Raw genomic sequence first — 24,396 nt, forward strand, 5'->3', positions numbered from 1 at the left:
AAACCCTAGCCCTTAGCAAGGTATAGCATCAAGATGTGAACGGAAGTTGGCGACCTGAAATGTAAAACGTCGTATATGTATTACTGACCGGCGTCTCTCGGTGTCGCTAAGAATGCTGTGCTCATTCACCATTTCGATCGTGTCTTACTCCCGGTAGCCAAAACAAGATGTAAAATGTCCAACAACTCGACTTCAAATGTAAGGGTATATCTTCGAAATTAAGTAGTTCGCTTGCGATTTCATTGTAGTGTGAATAAAATTGCCCCAACTTGTTTTATTCCTTAATTCACATGATGGATTCAACATGGACATTTCCGGAGTCTATGCACTGTATTCAGATCTAGACACCCACATATGGACCACATATGGCTAGATGGGACACGATACATAGAAGTATAGACCCTGTGATAACCAAAAATACTGATAAACAAAAGAGTAGAAGTAAGTATCATTAGAGAAAACATCACGGTTGAACCTGCACAAGTAATCTGGTGATTTAAAGGGAGGAAAACAAGAATGTGCGCACTATTTTGGGGACTCTTTAACGGAGTCCTAGGCTCAAGCACATTCTGCGTGAAATTTATAACTAGTGATATCGCTAACACGCCCAGCCAGCCGGTCTGTCTGTTGTCGTGTTTGCCAAGTCCACAACAGCCAGATCTGGTGTGGGCACCGGGGGTCAGCTTTGCGCTGACCGTCGCTCCTCGCGGACGGTCGAGCCGGCTCAACAACCCATGACGGGTCAGCGAGTCCTCCTCGTCGGGCAACTTGTCCCACCTCCGTGCTTACACGCTGCACCTCACAGTCCCACTTTCTCGCAACGTAGAAAGAAGGGCTTAGTAGTCGCGGGTGCACGAGGCTCCAAGTCCCCTTATACTTCAAATAACAATTTTAAAAAGTAGAAAGAGCGGTGAAAATGAAAGCGTAACAAGTAAAGATAATAGCGGACGAGTGCAGGTTGTCTATCATTTCAATTTTTTACGCCGACGTGTTCGTTGAAGAGGTTCTGAGAGAAAGGGACAGTGACAGCGAAAGCTGCATTCTTACTCCAGGGCCGTCTAGATAGACACGATCGGGCCCGGTACCGGCACAGCTGTGTTGACTAGAAATAAATATTCAGCCATCCCGAGACCAAGTTTATTATGTAACGTAATCTTTCAGTCTCAGCCAAAGCACATCACACTGGTAGACACAAGGTATTAAGAGTGGGTTGGTGAAAATACAAGAATCAAAGAAAGAAGAAAACTCTTAGGGACAAGGACAGTTGAAAGAACTGTGATGTCTGCCCTTGTCCCTAAGTGGTGTTTATTCACACAAACAGACCACCTATGCCGTCGTTGACCCTTATTTTCGTTTCAAGCTTGTTTCTAAGGAGCTCGAACTGAACCTCATCTTAAGTTCTTGTTTAAGAGTCTAAAATGGACCAATCACTGTCTGAGCAATATGTGTAGAACAACAAATGGTGCGGGGTTACAATACGGGACCAGAAAAAGGAAGCTGGAGAGGATGGAATACTCTTACTTTGCTGCCGCTATTACTATGTCGCTGAGGCATAATCTCAAGGAACACGTACGAATCTGATCGGTGTCTTTCGACGAGCGGTGTAACCGTTCGTCCCTGGGTAAATATGTAGCTGAAGATGGGTTATGTGAGACCATAAACGGTTTAGCGCGACAAGGCAAAAAACAATACCGGTTCTAGGCTTTATGAATCCAAGTTGCTGATTTTCAGCGGCAGTTAGCCGGAGAAAAAAAATCAGTTCGTGGCCTCTAAATAGCAACACCTCTGCTTTGGATGACTATGCGGGTAGAAATTGAGGGAGACGAGGAGACCAGAGAGCCGAGCTCTGACTGGAAGGTTTAGTGGCTAAACGCAAAGCCTTCGCGTATCGACTCATTGTTTGCACGCGAACTCCAAAAGCCGGACGCCAGCGTCCAAACAGCGAGTCCAGACCAAGGCAGCCAGCTTTGCGTCTAGCCACTAATCCTTTCGGTCAGAGCTCGGCTCTCTGACCTCCTCGTCTCCCTCAAGCTCTACCCGCAATACAAGTTGAGGGATGGACAAGCACCAATACTGAGGAATGCTCCGTCGTGCGCACTACTGAGCAGCGTATAGATGCTGCTTTCAATTCTTCACAGTGTTGAGGGGTGTGTCATGCCTAAAGCCGCGGCCACACTGGTCACACAAGAGACCAGTAACGTCACAAAGGGGGGGAGGGGGCGGACCGCCCCGGGTGCAGCGCTCAGGGGGGCGTCGCGGCGGGCAACGGGGGGGGGGGGGGGGGGGGGGCGGAGGAGTCGTGGCGGGCTACCGCCCCGGTTGCTGCTGACCCTCGTGACGCCACTCCAAGAGACAGCCTGCAGACTTTGTTTTAGACGTGTCTCTCCCCTGCATGACGGTCACATTGGTCCTACAGAAACTGTCGGCAGACATCTTTGACATAAGTAGGAAGCAAACATGATCCCAACTTGCGTGAGCCGTGTCCGCGGTGAATTCTGCCACCGTGTTTGCAGCCGCGTCTTTTGCACGACGTGCATGTGGGCAGTGAGGACTGCGGCCCAAAACGAGGAGCTGGGCATCCTTACCCCGAGGTGCTGTCCCTCGACGAAGAGCTGGGGCACGACGACGTGGGCGAGTCCCATCCGGTCCATGACCTCCTTCTGGTGGGTCCTGTTCATGAAGACGTCTCGCTCCTCAAAGCGGATGAGCAGCGTCTGTAGGGTGTTCTTCACGCGGCGGCACTGCTCCCACGTCTTGCGGATCACGCCCATCGACGTCGTGTACAGCACCACGCGGCCCTCTTCCTCCCGGCTGTAGTTGCGCTGCACAGGACACAACGACCAAGGACATCGTAAGCACAAGGCACGCGAGGTTCCGAAACACTCTGCTAATGCTTCAGAACCTTCAACCTTCCACCAACGCGTATAGTTTCGTTTTGAGATGCGAGGTGGAAGCCCACAAAAACTGCTCTCTGCAAGTGGGCAGTGGCCACAGCCGGTGTGGGCATACTCTGACTTGGTTGTAAACAGCATATTGGGACTCTACAGCTAGAGACAGAAGATATACAAAGAAAACGTCTTCACCAAAGTTCAAAATCGGAATAAGCGCTGGGACTTCCGTGTAGCTCTAACTAGAGCAGAACGAACGGCACATCTACGGTAACCACTGCCCGGCAGAATTCGCAGCGAAGCTTCGTCAAAACCGCGCATCCCGGAAATGTCTTCTCACGCGAAAATTACCGAAAGGCCCAGAAACGTCAGCAACAGACGACACGACCGGCTGAACTCCCGTGATGGAAGCATGCTCGTGCAACCCCAGAATATGCCTCCTTCCCTTTTTGATGCATTCTGAACATTGGATTGCGAAGGTAGATGAACTTTGTAGGAACAAAGCACTGTAAACGTCAGCTTAACAAAGCCACAAATCATACGACGCGTCGAAGACCGCCAAACCGTGTCACGCACGTCATCCCAGCGGGAGAAGCCACGACTGGGCGGTACCGAAGGAAGAAGTGCTGACAGATAAATGGCAGACAATGCCTAGCTTCCGCAAATTCAGCTTCCGGCTCCACGCGACCGGAACAAATCCACCGACAGAGATCGGTGGCGAGGGTTCGCTTTTCCCCGTGCGTGTTTGTCGGCCGGTTTTAATCGAACCATCCAATGCCCGCAGGACAAGACACTTCGAACGAACAGTTGGAATGTAGACAGCGCTACCGTATCAACGTTGACTCGGATTAAGCGTGTCGCCCGCTTTTGTTTTCGCGGCCGCCATGACAACTATCGAAGACCGGAACCTGCAATAAGGTCACTGCTCCAGATCTCCTCACGCATTAGCTGACCATTTCTGTAATATCATTTGAGCCAAACAATAAAAAAATAAATAAAAAAGACGTGCGATTATTGATAAGACCGTAGAATTGCAATAGGTTCAGAAAAAGTTAACCAGAGAGCCAAAAACTTGTCGTACGCAACTTCTCGGGAAGACAAAAAATCGACAATAATGCCATGGTAAGGTAGAGATTTAAGCTAAAAAAATGCATAGGGCTAAATTTGAAGATGTAGGTATACAATGTGCGGAATACGTACTGAAAAGAGGGAAACAATTAAAGGTGTGATTCTAAACACATAAGGAGCGTAGTTATGCCTTTCCCGAAGGGGCAACAGGCGTACCGGGGGCCCTCGATTTCGCTAGGCATGATGGGAGCGTGGGTTATTTTAACAAATAGGCAAGACATATGAGGTTAGAGTGCTGGTATAAACTGTGTAGAGAAAATTAAACGAAGTACCTTTAACTAGCACGGCCGTAGGACAGGCGGCAAAGGGGAAAATTGGGACTACCTCCCGCGTGACTCCGGCCCGAGGTGTCAACCCTGTAACCCAGTGTGGTGTTGAAGTGACGCGTAGTGGCGCCGACAAGGTTCAAGCGGAGGAAAATTGGCGACTTCCTTGTCAGGGGGAGTGCCTTTTTGTTCGATCTTCCGAACGTCTTTCTGGCGATAGCTATGAAATTCATTGGCTTAGTAAAGAGCGAGGGGGGGGTGGGAGTTTTGTGCTTTTGTTTATTTTTAGACTAGGTGGCGCAAGGTAGCACCCATTGAAAATAGCACAGTCGTTAATATTCACCCATCTATCCATCCAGGATCCGCAGAGGGCACATGTCGTGAAAAATTACTAAAAATTAACCTTTCGCTCGCTCACAATATAAATTAGGGTTAGGAAGATAAATTAATAAAAAAAATATTAGGCCTTTATCAGTACCGCCTGGGAAGGCAAACCCGATTTAAAGCACATTTGAAATGAACAAAAATAGGGTGGCAAGTACACCAAATGCAATTTTTGAAAATTAAATACCAATTGAGGGGAAGAAGAAAACTCGAAGATATAGGGCGGCAGAAAGGCCGAACCAGGGATAAACCGCAACAGTGCAACCGGAGTGACCTGCCAATAGAACTGCCAACCGCGACCTGAGTCACTCCTCACGAGCCATCGAAGCCCGATGGCCCGAGTGGACGATGCATAGATCATTGGCCCGCACTTAATGAGTCACTGCGCGGACGTCACGGTCTGCGTTTCAGCTGGTCGGCAGCGTCTCAAAAGCCGATGCCCCTCCGTCGCCGAAATAATCCGGGCGAAGTCAAAGCCCCAGGATAGCGCAGCGGTACTCTCTGGGGACGTCGTGCTCACGCGGATGAAGCCCCGCGGGCGGGCGGTCACGACAAACACTTTCTCCCGCCCGCGCGTGAGAGGCGCTTCTGCAGCGGCTATTCTTACCGCCCGGGCTGCGTTATGCCGGCGGAGGCCCTCCGAGCGTGAAAAGAGCCAGGCCCATTTCGTCGGTGCGAAACGGTCGCCTTAGGGTTAGCGACGGTTCCTCAAAGAGACGCCCGAAGCTACTCGGGTGCGCGCCCGACGATGGACTATTGTGTCACTTCCTTCCACGGGGCACCCCTTTGTGCTGCTGGAAGTGTTCCGTTCACTCACGAATCAAATAGTTTCCATCTAGGACCTCAAACGGAAGGAAAAGCCCCTAAATAAGGGACGTCTAGGGATTGACTTATGAGCGTCCTCATTTCGTTGCTATGCGGAGCGCAAGTTCGTCTGCTTCTTTTGCAGGGGTTGTGGTGACGTCAGAACGCCAGGCTCTGATTGGTTTTGATTGAAGGATAGTAGGTAGACCTCAAAGCAAGCTACCTTGAGGTCTACCTACAATCCTTTAATCAGAGTCAATCAGAGCTCGGCGCTCTGACATCACCACAACCCTTGCAAAAGAAGCAGACGAACTTGCACTCCGCTTAGTTCACGATTTGAAAATGCCGCTTCCCCGAGTGTTAGGAAGCTCAGGTCTAAACTTTTTGACTCTGACTGATTTTAACATTCCTGGAGGAGGGAAAAGTATCTTTAGCAACATGAAGTGAAGAACGTGCCGGTAGGCTATAGACCCCCTTCGACCCCACTCTGTTGGAAGCTGTGGAATCCCTGCGCAATGGTGGACTAAAACCGCAACGTCACGGCACACTTTATGCGTTTCGTTGGAGCAGAAAAGAAAAAAAAAAAACACCCACAGAAAAAGGTGATAAGCGCAGTGACGTCCCGCTCTCGACGCTGTTTTCTTTGCTCGACGGCTCCTGGCGTTGGCCGCTTTCTGACGTTCGCTATCTTATGGAATGACTTGCCCGTTGTACGATGTCAGTTGTTTAGCCATTCTGAAGGGGATCCGACGTTCTAATAATCGGCGCGCGAATTTCGAAAGGGGTCTATTGAGTGGCTCTATAAGTCCGCACACAGCAAAAGGCGGGCAATGTGAGAGGACTCCTCGCGTCGTCGACGAATTCTGCGATGGAACGTTCATAAGGAGACGCGAACATCTGTCTCTCAAGAACGACGTATGGAGATCAAACTCTCGCTGGCACGACATTAGAGCAATTAACGCGGTTATTCGTGATACAGTATATCGAGGGCAACCCAGAAACTAAGGGGACACAGATTAACACCTCCATGGATGCCTCAGAACGACAGCAAACGTTTAACACCTCCATGGACGCCTCAGAACGACAGCAAACGTTTTGCAAGATACTAAAAGCGGCTTCTGCAAAACATCCGCCATTGTTTTGAAACTTTCCACGGGATATTTTTTCTTTCAACTACCCTTGCGTCGCACGGCTGTCTCTCCAGGACCTTACGGCATCCTGGAAAGACAGGCGTGGCGTTCTTAAGCGACTCGGTCAAAAGTCACCCATTGTCCCGCGGCCACGCCTGAACTTGCCCCGAAAAGCAGACGGCGTCCAAATGAGATGAGCGTGCGAGAGACCTACCCTGCTTAACCGAGCGAAAATTGGGGCTTGTCTTGGCTGCCACGCGGTGCGTCCGGGAGCAGGAAAAAGCGCGCCCGCCACGCCGTCGAGAATTTCACGTGACTGCGTCGAATACTGAACATACGCATCGATTAAACACCCTTTCTTATTAGCGCCAATCACCGCACAAGTTACGTGCAGCGCTAGGGCGAGTACAAACGCCAGAAAAGCGTCGTCTGAAAGAGCTCGCTGCTATGCCACCTGCAGCGCTGCTGCGCGGTACTTTCGGCAAAAATATGCCATTGTGGGAACCAGGCAAGATCGTAATGATATCGAGCAGTAAGCGGCGAATACACGCTTGCTTCAGCAGGACGCGTGGATAAGGAACAGGTACTGCTGGAACTGAGGGCAGTTAAAGCATTATTAATCAGGCTGGATTACAATAATCGAATAATTGCGTAAATCGACCAAACCGCTAGCGATTGACCGGTCAGCCTAGCGGGGAACTGGTCGACGCAATAAAAGACGTGTGCACCAAGTTCCATTTTCAAAATTTTCCCAAGTAAACCAGCAGAAACAAAAAAATAAATGGATATGAAAAAATACATGTTTTGTTGATTGGCTTACAGCGCAAGAAATTAACAATCTTAAGGAGGGTTCACAAACACAGCCCAACGCCGAATCGGCGACGAAAAACTGCGCTGATGCAGCCCTGATTTGCACGCTGCTAATCGCTTGGATTCCGTTTTTTCGGAGTTTATTTTCGTGCACATCGGAGGGTGTTTTTTCGGAGTTTATTTTTTTGTCTTTTATTTTGAGTTTTTCCGAGTTTATTTGTTAGACTCCCAATTTTCCGAATTTCAGTATAATGTTGCTGCGTTCTCAATTAATAATAAATAAAAATATGTCCTTACATAAAAGTGGACCAAGTTCATTAGTACTCGCTTATATCAAATAATATATCTCCAATTGGATTCGGCGTTGGCACCCCTCCCATTGGTATGACTCATTGTCCTAAATAAAACTTAACTAAAGCTACTGAACTTCCAAAAAAATGTTGCTTCAATTGACGTTGATACTTTAAAATCAATAAACTCCTGGACATATTCGCTTGGAAACTCGTTTCTTTCCCATCCCACCACTCCGCCTGCTGCGCGGCGTGGAGTGCGGAAGGGATTCGAGCTGTCCCCCTCCTTCTCCAATGAAATGAACGAGTTCATAACTTTCAGTCATACAAAACAGAACCCCTCCCCCCTCTAGGAAGCCCAATTCGTAGGGTCAGAACTTTAAGCCGCAACAGTGGCTTTTGTCGTGGCACAGAAGTACAATGACCCGTTGTCGCAGCACAGAAGTACAATCACCTATGAGGAAATTTCGCCCCCCTTTGTCAATGGTGTGAGGTTTGAAAGAAAATTGGAGTGGCGTCTACTCAATATCGCTGACTGACCCTGTACCAAACCAATTTGTAGGTTATAGTTTATTTTTAATCAATGTGACCTCGAAATTCGGAGGTTATCGGATAAATCCAAACTAACAAAAATTTCACCGGTGTTTTTTTTAATGGTTTTTTTTAATTTATTTGAAAACGTAAAATGCTACTTGTCGCCGATATGGTTCCACAGTGGTAAGCGGGGATACAGCGCCGATGTACCGCTGCTAAACTGGCAACTTTGCACATCATCATCGCCACATCGGCGTCCTTTTCAGCGCCGATTCGGCGCTGTGCTGAATGTGTGAACAGGTTTTTAAAATCATGCTTATTGCCGCAAATCTAGTGATTTCAAAAATGACCGAGAACGTTACCAAATTACGTCGATCCGAACATAAAGCAAAAACAAATGAGAAATTTTCCCTATTTACCTTTCATGCGGGTAAACTTGTCAGCCTAATAAAACAATAAAAAAAAGCATATCGACGAAACCGCCGAGGGATCTCGTCTACTCACCCTGACTCCCATGACCTCGGCAAACGGTTCCGTTAGGCAAGGCGTCCGAGCAGCCAGCAACCTTCCAATGTCAAGGTGCGACATGTGTGAAAAGCCGCTCAACTTAGAAAAGGACAGTTCATGTCCTAAACACTGCCGTTTAGTCTTAGTGACAACATCTGTATATATATATATAAAAAAACTACCATTTAATAAACATTAAGGAGGAACCAGTCAGTAGTTCCCGTACACTCGCTGATTAAGGTTCATCCTGTGGTACATATATGATCATTTCTAGAGTACGGGCGAAACGTCTCGCCGGGACAATTATACCGACCATCTCAAGTTTCAACTGGTGTCAATCTTGTGCTGGAAAGATGGATGCTAACGTCTCTACTCTTAATAACGGGCGGTAGCTTGAGCCACCTAGCATAGAAACTAAAACCAAAAGCATGATTCCTCCCCTCGCCCTTTAAAGCCAATTGTCTTCCCCTCTGCAATTTTGTAACTGCCACCAGGGGGTGTGGTGTATCACCAGAAGGAAATTTGGGGGATCGGGAAAGAAAACTAAAAGCATCACCCCTGACCTTTTCCCTCCAGGGTGTCGCCAATTTTCCACCGGTCCAACCTAGTCGGCGTTGCCCTAGCACCGAGCCCACTGGGAGACAGGGTTGAGACTCTGGGCCGGAGCCACGCATGGGGGGTGAAGAGGGGGGGAGGGGGAGTCCCTATTTTCCTCTGTGCGCTAGTTAGTCATACGTCATTCGATTCTCCCTAGATCATTTCCGCCAGTCTTCCGATCTTCTCTATGTTATTTAATTGCACTTAACATCCATTCTTCCATTCTCGGCTGCAAACACCAGCACTCTGGTCAAATCCGTCGCCCCCTCCAGAAGGACGGAAGCAAGGCGTGTGCACCTCAACACCGCATGTTATATTGTCTCGTCTTCCCCTTGGCGCATACCGCGAATCCATTTCCTCATATTTTATCCTATATGCCCAAGTCCTCAGTGCTCCTGTTTTAGCCTCAAATAACAACGAGCTCCCCCGTGAATTACAACACCAATGTTCCTTTCTCATTTTCTGTTTTCGTCCCCAATGCATACACAGGATTTTCCCTGCATTCTTTCCTCCCACATTTTTCTCTCGGCTTCTTTTATTTCCTTTTCTGCAGAGGAAGTCTGCTATACCCCAGCACTTGTCTGTTGGTATCTATATTTTAGTTTTCAGGTTCGGTTTGTCCATTTAGTGTTCAGACTTTTCATGTATAGATGCTTATAGACTTTTCTCGCATTTCGCTTGTCCTCCATTGTGTCTAGTCTGTTCAAATTTAACCTTACTGATCGCCTCTTTAACCCCGAAGGATGCCGAGCCCATGTCTCCCTGCGCTCCTTCATTCGGTGTACTCCCAAGCGCCCTCAATAATGCCAGTCTGCCCACGAGCCTCTGGCGGCTCTCTAAACTCGACTGGGCCTCAGATTTCATGCATAATACCGCATTGCCAAAAGACAGTCTCGGCAGTATGATTACTTTCTATATCCCCCTGGCAACTTCACATATATTGTAATTCTATAGTGCCCTATGCGTCATAAATTCTGCATTACTTTTTCCTTTCTTTAGCATATTTTCTTCCTGTTACTTTATGTATTGTTTTCCCTCATTCAGCCATACTCCTAGGTATTCCTAGAATGTTTCCTGTCAATTCTTCCATTATTATTTTTTACGACCTGCATAGCTAGTCTTTACAGGATCGAGGTTACTGTTATTGGCCGGTATGATGTTATCCTATTCTATCTCCCTTGCCTTTATATAGTAATCTTATCCTGCATAATTTCCAATCATTGGGTACATCTCCCCCCCCCCCCCTCCATTTCGTAATAGTTTGATCAGTTGCCTGTCTTAAATTTAATTTGCTTGTTGTTACTAATGTCCTGACTAGTCTCATTCCATATGTCACTGTTCCAGCCAGTACTTTACTTTCTGCTCTGTCCCATTCCTCCGCGGTCGTCTCGTTGTGTATCGTCTTGTATCGTGTTGATCTCTGTGATCCCAGAACATCTTTGCTGCATTCCTATCATTGGGATTTACCTCCATCATCCACTGCACTCCAGCTCTACCAATCTTGGCTTGGATTAGAGCAGATGCCTTTCTCTTTCTTTTCTGAAATGTATTCCATTTTGATGCTACCTCAGTGGGTGTGTTCCCCCTCTCCTTCGTCCATCTGTGTTCCCGTGAGGCCTCTTGTCGCCTTGCTATGGCCACCTTAACTTCTGTCACACCAGCTTTTCGGTCAGCCACGTGATCACGCTCCCGCCCACACCCACGCAGGGCTGGCTGATCAAAGGGAGGGGTGTCTCCTACCGCATTCAGCTTAGGGGTAACCACACATGCGAGAAGCGCAGTCACATGGCGCAAGATTGATGAACAGTGGAACAGACGGAGAGGAACAAAATTCTGAGGTGGGTTCACTAGGCACCAAAATACAGGAAGGGAATAACGACGACGACGACACAAGGCGTCTTGTGCTATCGCCGTTATGTCTCTGTCGTTTGTCACTTTACTGCGTGAGGGAGAGGAGGCGATCGAGAGCGCACGGGTACGTCGGAACTGTTGTTGGTGTGATTAGTGCTATCCTTTGTCGCTATGCACTCTTCGAAGGCTGGTGTTTGAAAAATCAGCTGTTCTTGTCTTTATTAGTTTCTCTTTACTTCCAGGTCGTGCGAGGTAGCGATGCCCACAACCTTTTCACGCACGCGACCACCTCGACAAAAATTAAAAACCCGAACTCCAATGGATGATTCCACGAAATGCAATTTGCCATAGGGCAGCGAACTGCCCCGTTATAGCCTCGTCGTATAAAACAATGTGTAAAGAGAACATCAAAGACAGCGGGCACAATGGGAGGGGTGGGGGAGGTCCTTTAGCGAACAAACTCTGGATTACGTTCCAAACGGCACGTTTGCCCGTCTGCTCTCCGCCAACTGCCCCGGCATAGATGATATTGCCAAATCGTTGTATATGTCTCGGTAAGTTTGTATTGCGCATGATCTAGCATAGGTTTAGTCCCATACTTTTATCTGTCGATGCGGTTGTGCTTGACAAAAGGTCCTTCCCCCAGTAAACATAGCCTTCCAAGAACTTCCAAGAACAAAGTTTAGCAATGCGTGACGTCTGATCCACATAATAATATTTTTCTGGTGCAATAAGAAGGGGAAAAAAAAACTGCGTTGGTGAACATCGCAGATTCCAAAGACAAAGGTTTTATGAAAACACTAATGACTACACAGATCCGACAACTCATATCTAGAGCTCCATGAGATCCAAAACATGCAGGCCAGCTTCTTTTTACTTGTATACATCACATTTGTAACTTCAGAGAAATATAAACTAATTAAGGTAAAACTTATAATTTGCAAGACCACGCAAAGGACACATTTCGAAAGTCTTAATGGAATAAAGAACAATACTGACGAATTCCGAAATACAACTCAACAAACAAAAGTTTTGCACCCCTTTCAAGCTGACCTCAATGACGGTCAGTTTGACGATTTACTCCCACGAGCAAACTTTTGCGCGTAATTCGAGTATCCATAATAGGGACTTACCGAGGTAGTGATGCCCACAACTTCCTCACGCACGAATCCCCTCGACAATGAAATCAAGACACGTGAACGCAACAAACAAGACGCCACCGAAAACCGAATAAGCTTCTTCCCGACGCGCTTGGGCCACGAATCGATTTGGTCAGCTCACTGCGAGGAAGCTAGAAGCGGTAGTTTCGCACGGGACTCTATCGAAGGCAACCAAGGACGTGCTGCAGTGCCCACAACGACGGGTCTCCCACACGACCTCGCGAAAGACAATGGCGGGCGAAGAAGGGACCATGTGGGTGCAAGAAAAACCGCCGCGGCGCACTGCCTACCACCGGCCCAGATGCAGCAAGAAAAAGAGTGGATGTTCTCGTTCTTGTTGTCGATGGAAAGCGGGATGATGGAGAGAGCGAGGAGGCAACGCAGAAGGGGGTTATCTGTACGCCGCCGGGAAACGCAACGTCATGGACCGATGCCCGGCTATGTCGGTGCTTCGGGGAGGGGGGAGGTTACCGGAACGCATCGCGAATTCTTTGCCGCGCCAGCGAGTCGTGGTGCTGAGTGCGCCAGAGTTTGCGGGGAGGGGAGACAAAAGCGTACGCCGGTGACCACATTGGGACGGTTACAGTTCGCTTATGCAAAGATGTAAAGCGGAGCAAGGAAAAAAATAATTAGCGCACTGGACCGGGCCTTCTCTTCGTTAGCATAAGCCTTACGTAGCGTCGCAAAAATAGCAGCGATGCATAATCTTTTTTTTTGGTATGTGGTGCCTCTGTTAGTGTTTTGTTTGGGTATTCATATTTATGGCGAGTGCTCGATTGAGAAGATGCGCTTAAATTTGTTTCCTCACGCGACGTCACGAGGCGTTGAGGTCAATAAAATAGAGTAAAAGGCGCAACGTCACGGTGTTTGTCGTCTTCGTTGCGTCTGGTATCATAGACAAGAAATATCCGTGACCTTGCACTTTTAGTCGGGCTGTTATTTTCCAACTTTTTACTTCTGGTGTCTCTTCCTCTTCGTCTTTGTTAGAAAATACTTCTACGGTATGCGGAGAGCAAGTTTGTCTGTTTCTTGCACAGGAGTTACGGTGATGTTAGAACGACGCAGAGCTTTGATCAACTTTGATTGAAAGGATAGTGGGTAGACCTCAGTGCTAGATGCCTTGAGATCTACCCACTATTCTTTTCAATCAGCCAATAAGAGCTCGGCGTTCTGACATCATCGTAACCCCTGTGCAAGAAGCAGACAAACTTTCGCTCCACATAGACAGCCGGCAACAGCCAGGCGGCGCCAGCAGAATGAGTGCCCACGGTTATACCCTGTCTCGCTGTAACTAAAGTCACTGGATCCTGGAAAAGTAGCGCCATTGCCTTCCCTACCTACTAGCCGCCAGACACAAACAGAAGCTAACATACACACGACCAAAACCTCGAAAGGCGATTGGCTAATCTGTCTACGTTACCATGGAAATTGCCATCTCGGTCCATTCAAATCTTCGAGGCTTCCGAAGGGACATTCTAAACCAGTCGCGCCAAGATCGCCATGGAGCATCGTCGTACTGGAAGCGTTCTTCGCCAATACAAGCGTCTTTGGCAATATGTATGCAACCAACTAATCAATCATGCCCATCTTCACGGATCTCTTCCAATTATATTGTTCTTTTTGCGCATTTCAAGACAGTAAACTTATTTTTCAGTGCCTCCAAGCACCGACACAGCATGAGGTGGTGGTACGACGTGATGCTTGTTTCGCCGGTGTGTGGATAGCAAAATCTCGGTACACAAGAAACGTCTCCGCAAAGCTACCCGTCACCAGCGAATTTATAGTGGCTCACCAAGAACGGAGGGGTCAAGGAGAGATTGCTCATTTCACTGAACAAAATGGCGACCATACGGGGAACTTGGCTCGACTTTCCCAGGATCCAGTGACTTTAGTTGTAACTTAGCAAACTGCATTGAGTTTCAACGACTTCGATAAGCGCTTCGTATACGAGCGCAAACCATACATATTGAAGCATAACGCAGCGAAAAGCCTTCTTCGCGGTAAAAGTGCACCCCGGCGATACGTAGTCCCGTGCCTCACTCCGCTGTTCCAATTGGCCCGCAGGAGCCGTAGTTCCCGCCGTACTGGAACGTTATGCGCCCACGGCTTCCTGGCCTACCCAGCATTTCTTGCTCCGGGCACTGGGCTAACCGACCCCACCAAAGTAATAGCTCACTAAAGTTGAGGCTTGGGCTAGTTGGTATCGCATATTTGAGAATTAAAACGGCGCAGAGGACGAGGGACCAGACGAAGAAATACACAGACAGATTTCTTCATATGGTCCCTCGTCTTTTGCGCTGTGTAAATTCTTAAATATACCATTCCAACTCGCCCAAACCTTAAATTTAACAACGTTCATCTCTAGTACATTGGGCCCTTTTAATTGCTTTACTGTTCAGTCATGTTTCATCGTCGCCATCTACGCCAGCGCCATTTGCAAAGACAAAACAAAATAAGAAAACAAATGATGTGTTTGTGTATTTTTTTATTTGGTTTGTCCTTTGCGTTGTTTTAATTATCAAATAATAGCTCACGTTCGAACAATGTAGCCGCGACTTCCCGGCATACCCAATGTTTCCTGCTTCAGTCGCAAGGTAGCGCCAAAGGAAACAGCATCCAAGGTTGCCTATTGTGGCGCTAGGGAGATCGGTGTCCGAGTGGGCTAGCGCAAACCAGCACGTGGAGCGAAAACTCGCGCCGCAGAACTCCACCCCTGCCCGTTTCGATCTGGATGAGCATCGTACTGGCGCGCGGCCGTGTATCGCTCCTGCGTGATGCGCGTTAAAGTCCCCGGGCCAGCAAACGTACTGCATCGGCTAAATTTCTCATCTGCAATGGGTAACAACGTCGCCATGTTCTAGCAGACTAAATTCCCGCTGTATGAACTACAAACGACAGATTTTTGTTTTTTTTAATTTGTGTAATTTGACGGTTTTTTGTCGTGACGTAGAAGCGAGGATCACGTGACTAGTTCGTCGGAAGAATGTAGGTCGAGGTGTATTGTTTACAATTAGTTTAGGGTTGCTTTTAACGTAATTTTTTCGTTGTACATCTGGTCAAAATTAAACTGCAGTAGCGCGACAACAGTGGCCTCTCAGCCTACGGAACAGCAGCCAGCCGACCCAGCTTCGTGTACTGACCACGACTAAGTCAGTCGTCGTCGTTGCGTCGGAGGCTCGTCAAGTGACCAAACAGGTAGATTCTGGGACGGCAAGGTTCCCGAGTTGAGTTTTATTATTTCGAAGCCTCTCAGACACAGACGAGGCCAACAGAAATAAATCGTGAGGACGGCAGAGCAATCGTCGAAGTTGGCATTCCGATCGCCGGTTTTCCTCGGCTTGCTGGCGCGGCTTTGAGGCATGCCGTGGCTCGTGAAAGCTAATCGAGTCTTGAAATATTATGCACGCGCGGCATCACCACGGAATTACCTTCTGCGGTAACTTTTAGGGCTCGATACTGACGTGACGTTCAGCAAAGGAAGTGTTGGTTCAGTGTCGCGTAACTCGTAGCTACCGATACATGTTCTAGCTCCGTCCGTGTTGACGTTTGTACTGTTGTCACCTCAAAATAAAAGGGACACACGAAAGATAAAGTGGGAGGACCACATGATGCGAGGGTAATTCATCCAGTGTTTATATGAACTACACGTTAAAGAAACCAGCAAATAGAATCGCCGAGCGTCACTGGCTGCATTTACATGGATGCGACCGTAGCGCATTGAATCCATTTTAACCACTGCGTTTCTATAGATTCGAATTGACCGGTGGTGACACCTAGCATCGAATGGTTACAGCGCACCACACGCAGCCTGTCGGGGGGTGGAGGGGGTGGAGGGGGTGGAGGGGGGGATTAGTGGAGTCCATCGGAGACGACGCGGCCTGGACGGTGGCTCAAGGCGGAGGGGGGGGGGGGGGTATAAAGTTTGGAAGACATCTTATTAGTGGTGCGCGAATATTCGAATTCTCGAATAGTAGTTTCGAATAATTCGCTGTTTGATATTCACTTCGAGATCGACTGCGATATTCGTACTTTTCGAAATGTCGATCGCGGCGAGTTAGTCCCGTTGAGTGCGCTTCTCACCAGGCATGTGTGCACTGCGGGAAGCAATACCCACGGAGCTCGCGGGCTCTGCGGCTATTGCTTCCCAGCGGTGCACCAGAGCCGGGGGAGAAGCGCACTCAACGGGGCTATCCCACCGCGATTATGCAAGACCATGTGTAAGGCAGCGATGTCTTGAGAACCCGTGCTCAACATTCGTTCTATTTTTTTTTTTTAAATTTGAAACTGAAGAAAGAATATTTGCATGTAGCAATCAGATTTATAAATCCCCCAGATTAGGATAGCTGTGACAATTTTGTCATTTACATGCCATGGTTCTTAAATATAGCTACATTAAAATTAACTGAGCTTAGAAGCGGGCAAATGAAAAATTGGGAACAACCTGCACGAGTTCAGCTGAATTTTCGTTTGAGCATGGAGCACGGTAGCGAGAGGCTTGGAGAAACTATTCAATATTCGATTCGAAGATAATCGGCCAAAACCACTATTCTCTCTGAATTCGCTTCGAACTCAAAATTCACTACTCGCACATGACTGCATGCTAGCCTTTCGCCCCACTCTGCTTCTCTCCCTTCCTCCGTCCTTCAAACACTCGACTCGATTTGCTAGAGTTTGCATGGAGGTCTCGATTCGGCATGAAAATCTCAAACCAACCAGTATTAACGGATCGGGTCGAACTCGATTCAATGCGCTTGGCTAGCGAATCGAGGCGTTGACATGAGACGATTCAAAACGCTAACTGGATTCTATGCACTACAGTCGTATTCATGTGAACGTAGCCAAATCACGGCGACGCGAGCGTCCGCGACCGCCGGGCACCACTTCGAAAATGACAAGGGGATGACGAAAAGACAAGACTCAGTTTCTAACCGGAAGATCTAGGTCAAGTTTCAAGCTATTCATACAAAAAAAAGTCGAAGTGAAAAAAAAAAAAAATAGCGATTATTTTTTATTTAACGAGGCAGCCAGTCGTAGGCAGCGAGTGACGAGCGTTTTGCTAGGCCTTGCCTGTTGGTACGGCCACGGCCGCTCAAGTCGGTGGGATTGTTTTCGTTGCTTCCGGAATCCGTGGATCGAGCGGCATTAACCGAGAGTTGTAGTTTCCGGTACGTATTTCCCTTCGTTTGCTGGTGGAAGTCGAAACTTTCCTTTTAGGAACGTGGAAGAATGGTTCACTTACAGGATGCCCTCAATATAAAACCAGGATAGGGGGGATCGATGGCCGAGTGGGCTAGCGCAGCGCACACCAGCTCGGAGCACGTGGAACGAAAGCTCGCGCTGCAGAGCTGAGGATCCTGGGCTCAATCCCCATCCCTGCCCGTTTCAATCTGTATGAGCATCGTACCGGCGTGCGGTCGTGTATCGCTACTGCGTGATGCACGTTAAAGACCCCCCGGCTAGCGGTTGTACTGCACTGGCTAAATTGCTCATCCACAGCTGGGAGACTCGTCGCCTGTTGAGGCAGACCAAGTTCTAGGCTGTATAAACATACACGTGCACAGCCGAAGTTTTTCAAAACCAGGATAGCTCAGGCTGGTTTGCATTTTGAGTAGCTGAAAGTTTCTGGTCTGGATGAGTTGGCTGATAGCTGAAGGTGTAATTTGTTATGGTTCGCGTTCGAGACGCTTGCATTTGTAAACCACATTTTAAACAAAACTATATTAACTGTACTCGGACTTTTGTGAATTGTGCGACATGGTAAGTAAACCACGCAGAAACGAACAGGGATAAGCTACATAAATACGTCCTACTGACTACTCGCAAATGTTGAAAAATAAATTGAAATGCTTTTAGTAGTCATTAAAACCTTACAAAGTTTCAAGTTTCGGCTCACGTTAGTATGTTATCCGATCTCGCTATAGTCCCTAACCACTCTTGTTCGGTATTGCCAAGCACAATCAAAGTTTCTCGTGACCTTACCTAAGACGCAGGCTGAAGTGTGACTTGCCTGCAAAAAAATTTGATCCCGAATACAGTTTTATCCCCGCTAGTGGAAAATTAGCGGTCATTCGTTTATCATATTGTCAGCGTTGTCGATTGCGCCAAGAGGTGTGTTCTTGCTATGTAGACTGATACAAAGCCGAACTACAATCAAATTTACGAGAACGTAGTGCACATTCATATAACTGTTGCCTGTTTATATAACAATCACTTTTTTTTGTAAAATTTAGATGATTTCATATGCCGAGTAAGAAGGTAAGCCAGGGAAATACTTTTTGGGATGCATCATTGCAAGTGTAATCGATTAACGTTTTCGTAAAATACAAGGCTAAGATGATTTTTAAGGATGTTCGAACGTTTACACCAAATATATAATTTCGATAGATTAGTGAAAAAAGATATCCCGCGTTTAACTAATTTCTGGCCTTTCAGCAAAGCAGGTGGGCAATAAAGACACCTTCGAAAAGCGGCAGCGACGTTATGGTGTACTAGTATTCTAGCACGCCCTAACAACGTTGCTGCATGAGCCGTTGACATATTGTGTACGAAAATAAAGTTGGCAACTCCTTCAGACCTCACTCTTGGACGAAGAACAGGAGTAACATTAGAACAGAGTTTCATCGTATGCAACACCCACGGTGTGTGCAGGCGATGGAGTGTACACAACTCTGACGGAGCACACGGCAGTCCGAGGGGCCGAGCCTTTCTTCGGCACACGCTGGTCAAGGTCTTCTTAACGGCGAACGAAGCCACAAGATTCCAAGCAAACATCGCCTTACGTCAGCGGTGGCTTTTAGGGCCAGGCCATAATGGCCTTTGCTGGCACAGCCCTCCCCCTCCCCACACCGCCTAAGCGAAAACCGACGAGCCACAAACACACAGAGCCGCGGAGGTCTTCTGAGCAGACAGAATTCTTTGACCGTCGTTGAAAGCCTATATTTGGGAGAGTTTCCAACTGCTTGATCGAGGTAGCTTATGGGTAAGGTACCGTGTTTTCGGCGTTTATATTTTTTTCAGGCTCGGTTTTTTTTTTTTTTTTTTTTTTTTTGGGGGGGGGGGGGTTATTTTTTCCCCAGATATTCAGTGTTCTTTTTGTGTGTGAATTGGTTATAACTTAACCAATTTACACAGAAACACTGAATCTGTAAAAAAAAAAAAAATAAACACCTAAAAAAACAAGTTCGAAAAAAAAGTAAACGCCGAAAACACGGAACCCTACTTATGGGCCGCTTTTGCAATACAAGCTGCGACGAAGTGACGAAAGCGTTGATCATCATCAAACGTTTTAGCCTAACCGGGGTCCCCGTTTCCTCCTCAACAGCTTTCCTCTTCGGCAGGAGGCGGCTGCCATTAAACTGCGAACGCTCTCTCTACGGTTTACGTTGCTCCCTCTGTTAAATCTAGGCTCTCTTGACCGTCCGCTCGACGCTCAGCGGTACGTAACGACCGCTCATGAAGCGCAAGTCCCATTCCAAGGGCGTCTGAAGAGAAGCGACTGGTAACCTCCCGGTTGGATCGCTCGGGAAAAACGCGTGGGATTTATGTCTCGGAAACCTACCGACGACGATCAAGAAAACGTGGAAGATGAGACGCGGATGCTTCGATTGCCAAAGCCGGTTAACGGGAGGGATCGTCACCTTGGCCGGTGGTCCGGCAACGATAAATTAGCGTTGCGAAAGCTCGCTTCTGCACGCTTGGCAGCCAAAGGATTCGCAAACGGTCACCGAAGGTGGCTGTGTTTCTTTTGGTTGAGGTAAGAAAGCACACCGTAGTCGTCACATATATATATATATATATATATATATATATATATATATATATATATATATATATATATATATATATATATATATATATATATATATATATATATATATATGGGAGTCTTGGCAGCCCGTCTGCGTTAATTGTTTTGTGTAAAGGAATTAAAAACAAAAGTAAGCAATTTTCACGTAATTAGGAAAGCTCCCTTTTGGATCGTGAGTAAGTAAATAACGTGCTCACAACGAGAGGAGCCTTAGTTATAAGTTGGCAGACGGTATAGGACCAGATCGTACATTTTGAAAGAGAGGAGCAGAAATCGTGAAGATTTCAGAAGTGTCTTGTAGAGGGGAAGCGCGGTCACGTCTGATCGCGACAGCGTGGTGGCACTGCTCAACTTCACCCAGAAGTTCTTTTGAGCATACCTGTGGTTAGGCTTGCAGACGGGTCTTGCGCCTTTATTTCTACCAATCTTTGCCCGAGGTGGGCGGTCGTGATATTCTCGGCGTGTGCGTCATACGCAGCTGTTCCGGTGGATAGTCGCCGTCGGCTCCGTCCTATGGTCAGACACTCTTTACTTCGTCTCACCTTTTTAGATCATCGTTAGTCGAGCATGCTAAATACGAGAGCTAGTTGCTTTGGATGCAGCGAGCGCTCCAGTCAAGGCAGTCGAGGCTAGCTGCTCGCGCTTGCACAGTCTTCGCAGATAGTCCATGCTCTGGTGAGACGAAGTATACGAGTGCTCCGCTTTCCTGTTGTCGCGCAAGAAAGCAGACTCAAAAGGCTGAACGAACTGAAGCTCGGCGTGTCCGTGTTCATTGGAAATTTTCATCGTGTGTTTTTGAACTAAATTTCACGGCTTCGTCTTTTGACCGCAAGGAGCTGTGAATATCTGATTCGCTCGAGAAGGCCGGAGAGCGAACTTGCCGCCATAGCTTTCTGTTTTACCCGCTAGGTACCGTCGATTACGCTGAAGTCACCAGTAAGGTCAGTCTGCGTTTAAGGTGCGGCGACGCTGCAGGTTTACGCTCTGTAGATGAGATATTTAGCCAGTGCAGTACCACTGCTAGCCTGGGGCCCTATGTTGCGCTTTTTGGACTCCCACGGAGACTAGGGAGGAGGAAGTGACGTCAACAACGCAGCAAACGCGGATTGGATGTTGATTGGTGAGAGTCGCTGATGACGAATTTCCGCAGAAGAAAACAAAGCTAGAGTTTTCTTCGTTTTCTTCTGCAGAAATTCTTCATCAGCGACTCTCGCCAATCAATATCCAATCTGCGTTAGCTGCGTTGTTGACGTCACTTCCTTCTCCCTAGTCGCCGTGGGAGTCAAAAAGCACAACGTAGGGCCCCTGGGGTCTTTAGAGGGCACCGCGGGGTGATACACGACCGCACGCAGTGTACGATGCTCATCTAGATCGAAACGGGTAGGGGTGGGGGTTGAAGCTAGATATTGGGTTCAGCAGCGGGAGCCTTCGGTCCCCGTCGCCAATGTGGCGACGTTAGCGATCGATAGCGTCGCTGTGATCGGCCTCCACGATTGGCCGAATGCTGACTATGACATCAGCAAAGAATTTTTTATTGACTGAAATAAGAGTAATGTAAGAACTTTAATTTTGACGATGCTGGCAGTGTTGGTTTTAGAGCACAATGATTTCAGGCTTCCAACATGCTCATTACAAACACCACTGAACTTGTTCACAAGGTAAAGACATCCCGACAGGGAACCAGAGGAGGGCGCCACCAAAACATCCCGCCGCCAATGACCTTCCCGAAGAAAGGGCTCCTGGCCGGTTCTATAGGGAGTATTCACTGGACGCCATATTTGAGGGCGATGTTTAGAGCGCATGCTCAGAACGGGCTCACATTAATAGCCTGCTAAGACCGGCACCCTTGATGGTGCTAAATGCACGCTCCAAAAAGGACTGCGGAAGCTCGCCGTCAGCACGCGCTCAGCAGCAGCAAAATATGGCGTCCAGTGAATGCCTCCTATTTGGAGTGTTCGCGCGCATGGTGCGTAATTTGCTCTCGCTTTGCGAAGCGGCCAACATGTGCGTGCTTGGCTGAGGAGATCGCAAGCTCAGCTGAGGACTCGTAATTATTGGAACAGTGTATATACAGACGATTGCAAGCAAGGCTACTGGCCGCCGCCATGTTTGTGCTCGTGCGGGAAGGCCCGTGCAATTTCAAGCTTGCCAAAGCTATCTTCACGCGCACGCTGCACGTGCTCACGCATGGTGTCATTTTCAGCGTTCGCGCGTGTGGCGCGTGATTTCCTCGCATTCTGAAGAGACGATTATGCGCGTGCTGGACTGTAAAGATCGCTCGTTGAGCTGTCGATTTGTAAACGTTAGAATGGTTTATAGACTTCTGCAAACGTGGGCTCCCAACTGGTGAGCCGTGCGTGCAAGCACGTGCAGCACGCGCGTGAAGGTACAGCTTTAGCATGTCTTGCCCTTGCACATGCTTTCTCACACGAGCAAGAACGTGGCGGCGGCAAGATGCCTCGTTCGCAGTCGTCTGTACTAGTCCGTACTTGGGGAAAACTTTTTCTGGCATTTTCGAAGAAGTGAGAACCTCGCGAGCACAGGTGTGATCGGCGGGGTTCTCACTTCTGCCAAGAAAAGTCGTCCCCAAATATAACTCACTCGGCCACCGATCTTGCTTCGGCTAGGAACAGAGATGCAAGGCGGGCTCCGTTGACCGAGTGCCGAGTAAGGCACGCTCTCATACAACAAACAGTGCAGACGTGTGCGAAAGTTTACGTTCGTAATTGTAAGAGCGTTTACGTTGGTAATTGTAACTGGTAGGTGTAATTGCAAGAGCGCTTCGTCAAGGACCTGTTCGGTGTCGTCAGCGAAGTGTGCGATCGCCTCTGGTTCAAGAGCGTGTATATTCAAATAAAATATGCGTATGCTTAGTGACCAGGTGTAGGGTTCGTCTCGATTTATGCAGCGACGTTCGCGTCAAACTGTAGTTGCATTTTGACGTAGTTTGCAGCGAGGTTCCGCAGAAACGTGGTCTTGCTTCTTGTTGCCTTTCAATAAAAGGAACCGGTTCATAACGAGATAGATTTAAACAATTAAAAATTTGCAAAATCACAAAACGTTATCCGAATAAGAACGATCACTTATGGGCAGGATTAGCAGGAAAACGAGTACACCAAATAGCAACAATAACTAATATCTTGAGTATTAAAAAAATTACTCACTAAAGTGGAAGTTTGCCAATAATCTGATTACTCGCAATAATGCGCACTGTAAATCATTTGATCTCATCAATCATCTGGAGAACAAGCAGAGCGTTAACACACTGTCTAAATGCAACAAAAGATTGCCTTTTTTGCTTAGTTAAGGATTACGCCCGCACAGAAACCTGACTGCGAGAGCGGAAGCGTCTGAGCGCTATGCGTCGGGTAATATCTGCCGGGCCGTCAACTGCGCCACCCTGTGGTGCGACTTGAGACATTAAAACGGGAGCGCCCTGAGCGAGCACGCAAATAGATTGCGCCAGCTCACGTCTATTCATTCCAGAGAGGGGCGCAGCCGCTTATGTCTCATCGACAAACGCCTTTTCTACGCACGCACGAAAACTTAACGGACTCTCCTTTGGAACGTGCCGAGCCGTCGTTGCCATTCTTAGTACGCCCGCAAGAGGAGCTCGGCCGCTCATTGTCTCCGGCGGGGACTGATGAAGAACAGTGGCGAGAGAAAGGAGTCTGCAAGAGCGCGATAAAAAGGGCGAGGAGGCGACGGCGGTGGCAGGGCGCATGCGGGGAACGAAGACGTAATGCATCTAGGCCAGAGTCGTTTAAAAATGCTCCGTTACGTTCGCAGTGGAGCGAGGGGTTCGTCGGTGCATCTCCCTGAGCTGGTAATTCCGTCGTGGCATCTCGTAACTGCTACATCTGCTATGCGATTAGCGCTGCTGTCCCGCACTTCACTTAGCAATTCACTCGACGAAAGCATAAAAAAGAAAAAAAAAAAAAAGAATTATTTTTATTTTTGTTCGTTTTTTTTTTTTTATTTGCCTGCGTTGTAGGGCAGAGGGAAGAAAGGCGTTATTTTCTATGTTATCGCGCAAGCATAAAAAAAGTGCGGGGGTCTCATTTTGAAGTTCAGCGAGCAATTGCGATGAGACTGGGGATGGCGCGTGTGCGAGGTTGAGTCCGTCGCCTTTTATAACAGAGACGTTAGTGAATATGTGATGGCAACTCGGTCTCAAAAGTTCTGTTCCATCGCGCGACTTTAGGGGGTTCTTTCCTCGCATTGCTCGTGCGAAGAAAGC

General features: G+C 48.0%; 1 protein-coding gene across 1 annotated transcript in view; it reads right to left on the reverse strand.

Annotated features, from left to right (window-relative positions):
• LOC8040375 (glutaredoxin domain-containing cysteine-rich protein CG31559) overlaps positions 1-24,396 on the reverse strand; it is a 129,587-nt gene that overhangs the window by 6,438 nt on the left and 98,753 nt on the right. Inside the window, exon 2 of the mRNA XM_029991349.4 lies at positions 2,586-2,822. Coding sequence (XP_029847209.1) covers positions 2,586-2,822 — 237 coding nt within the window. The remainder of the gene's footprint in view (positions 1-2,585; positions 2,823-24,396) is intronic.

The sequence above is a fragment of the Ixodes scapularis genome, unplaced genomic scaffold (assembly GCF_016920785.2).
Source record: "Ixodes scapularis isolate PalLabHiFi unplaced genomic scaffold, ASM1692078v2 PGA_scaffold13__105_contigs__length_92229423, whole genome shotgun sequence".
Taxonomy (NCBI): Eukaryota; Metazoa; Arthropoda; class Arachnida; order Ixodida; family Ixodidae; genus Ixodes; species Ixodes scapularis.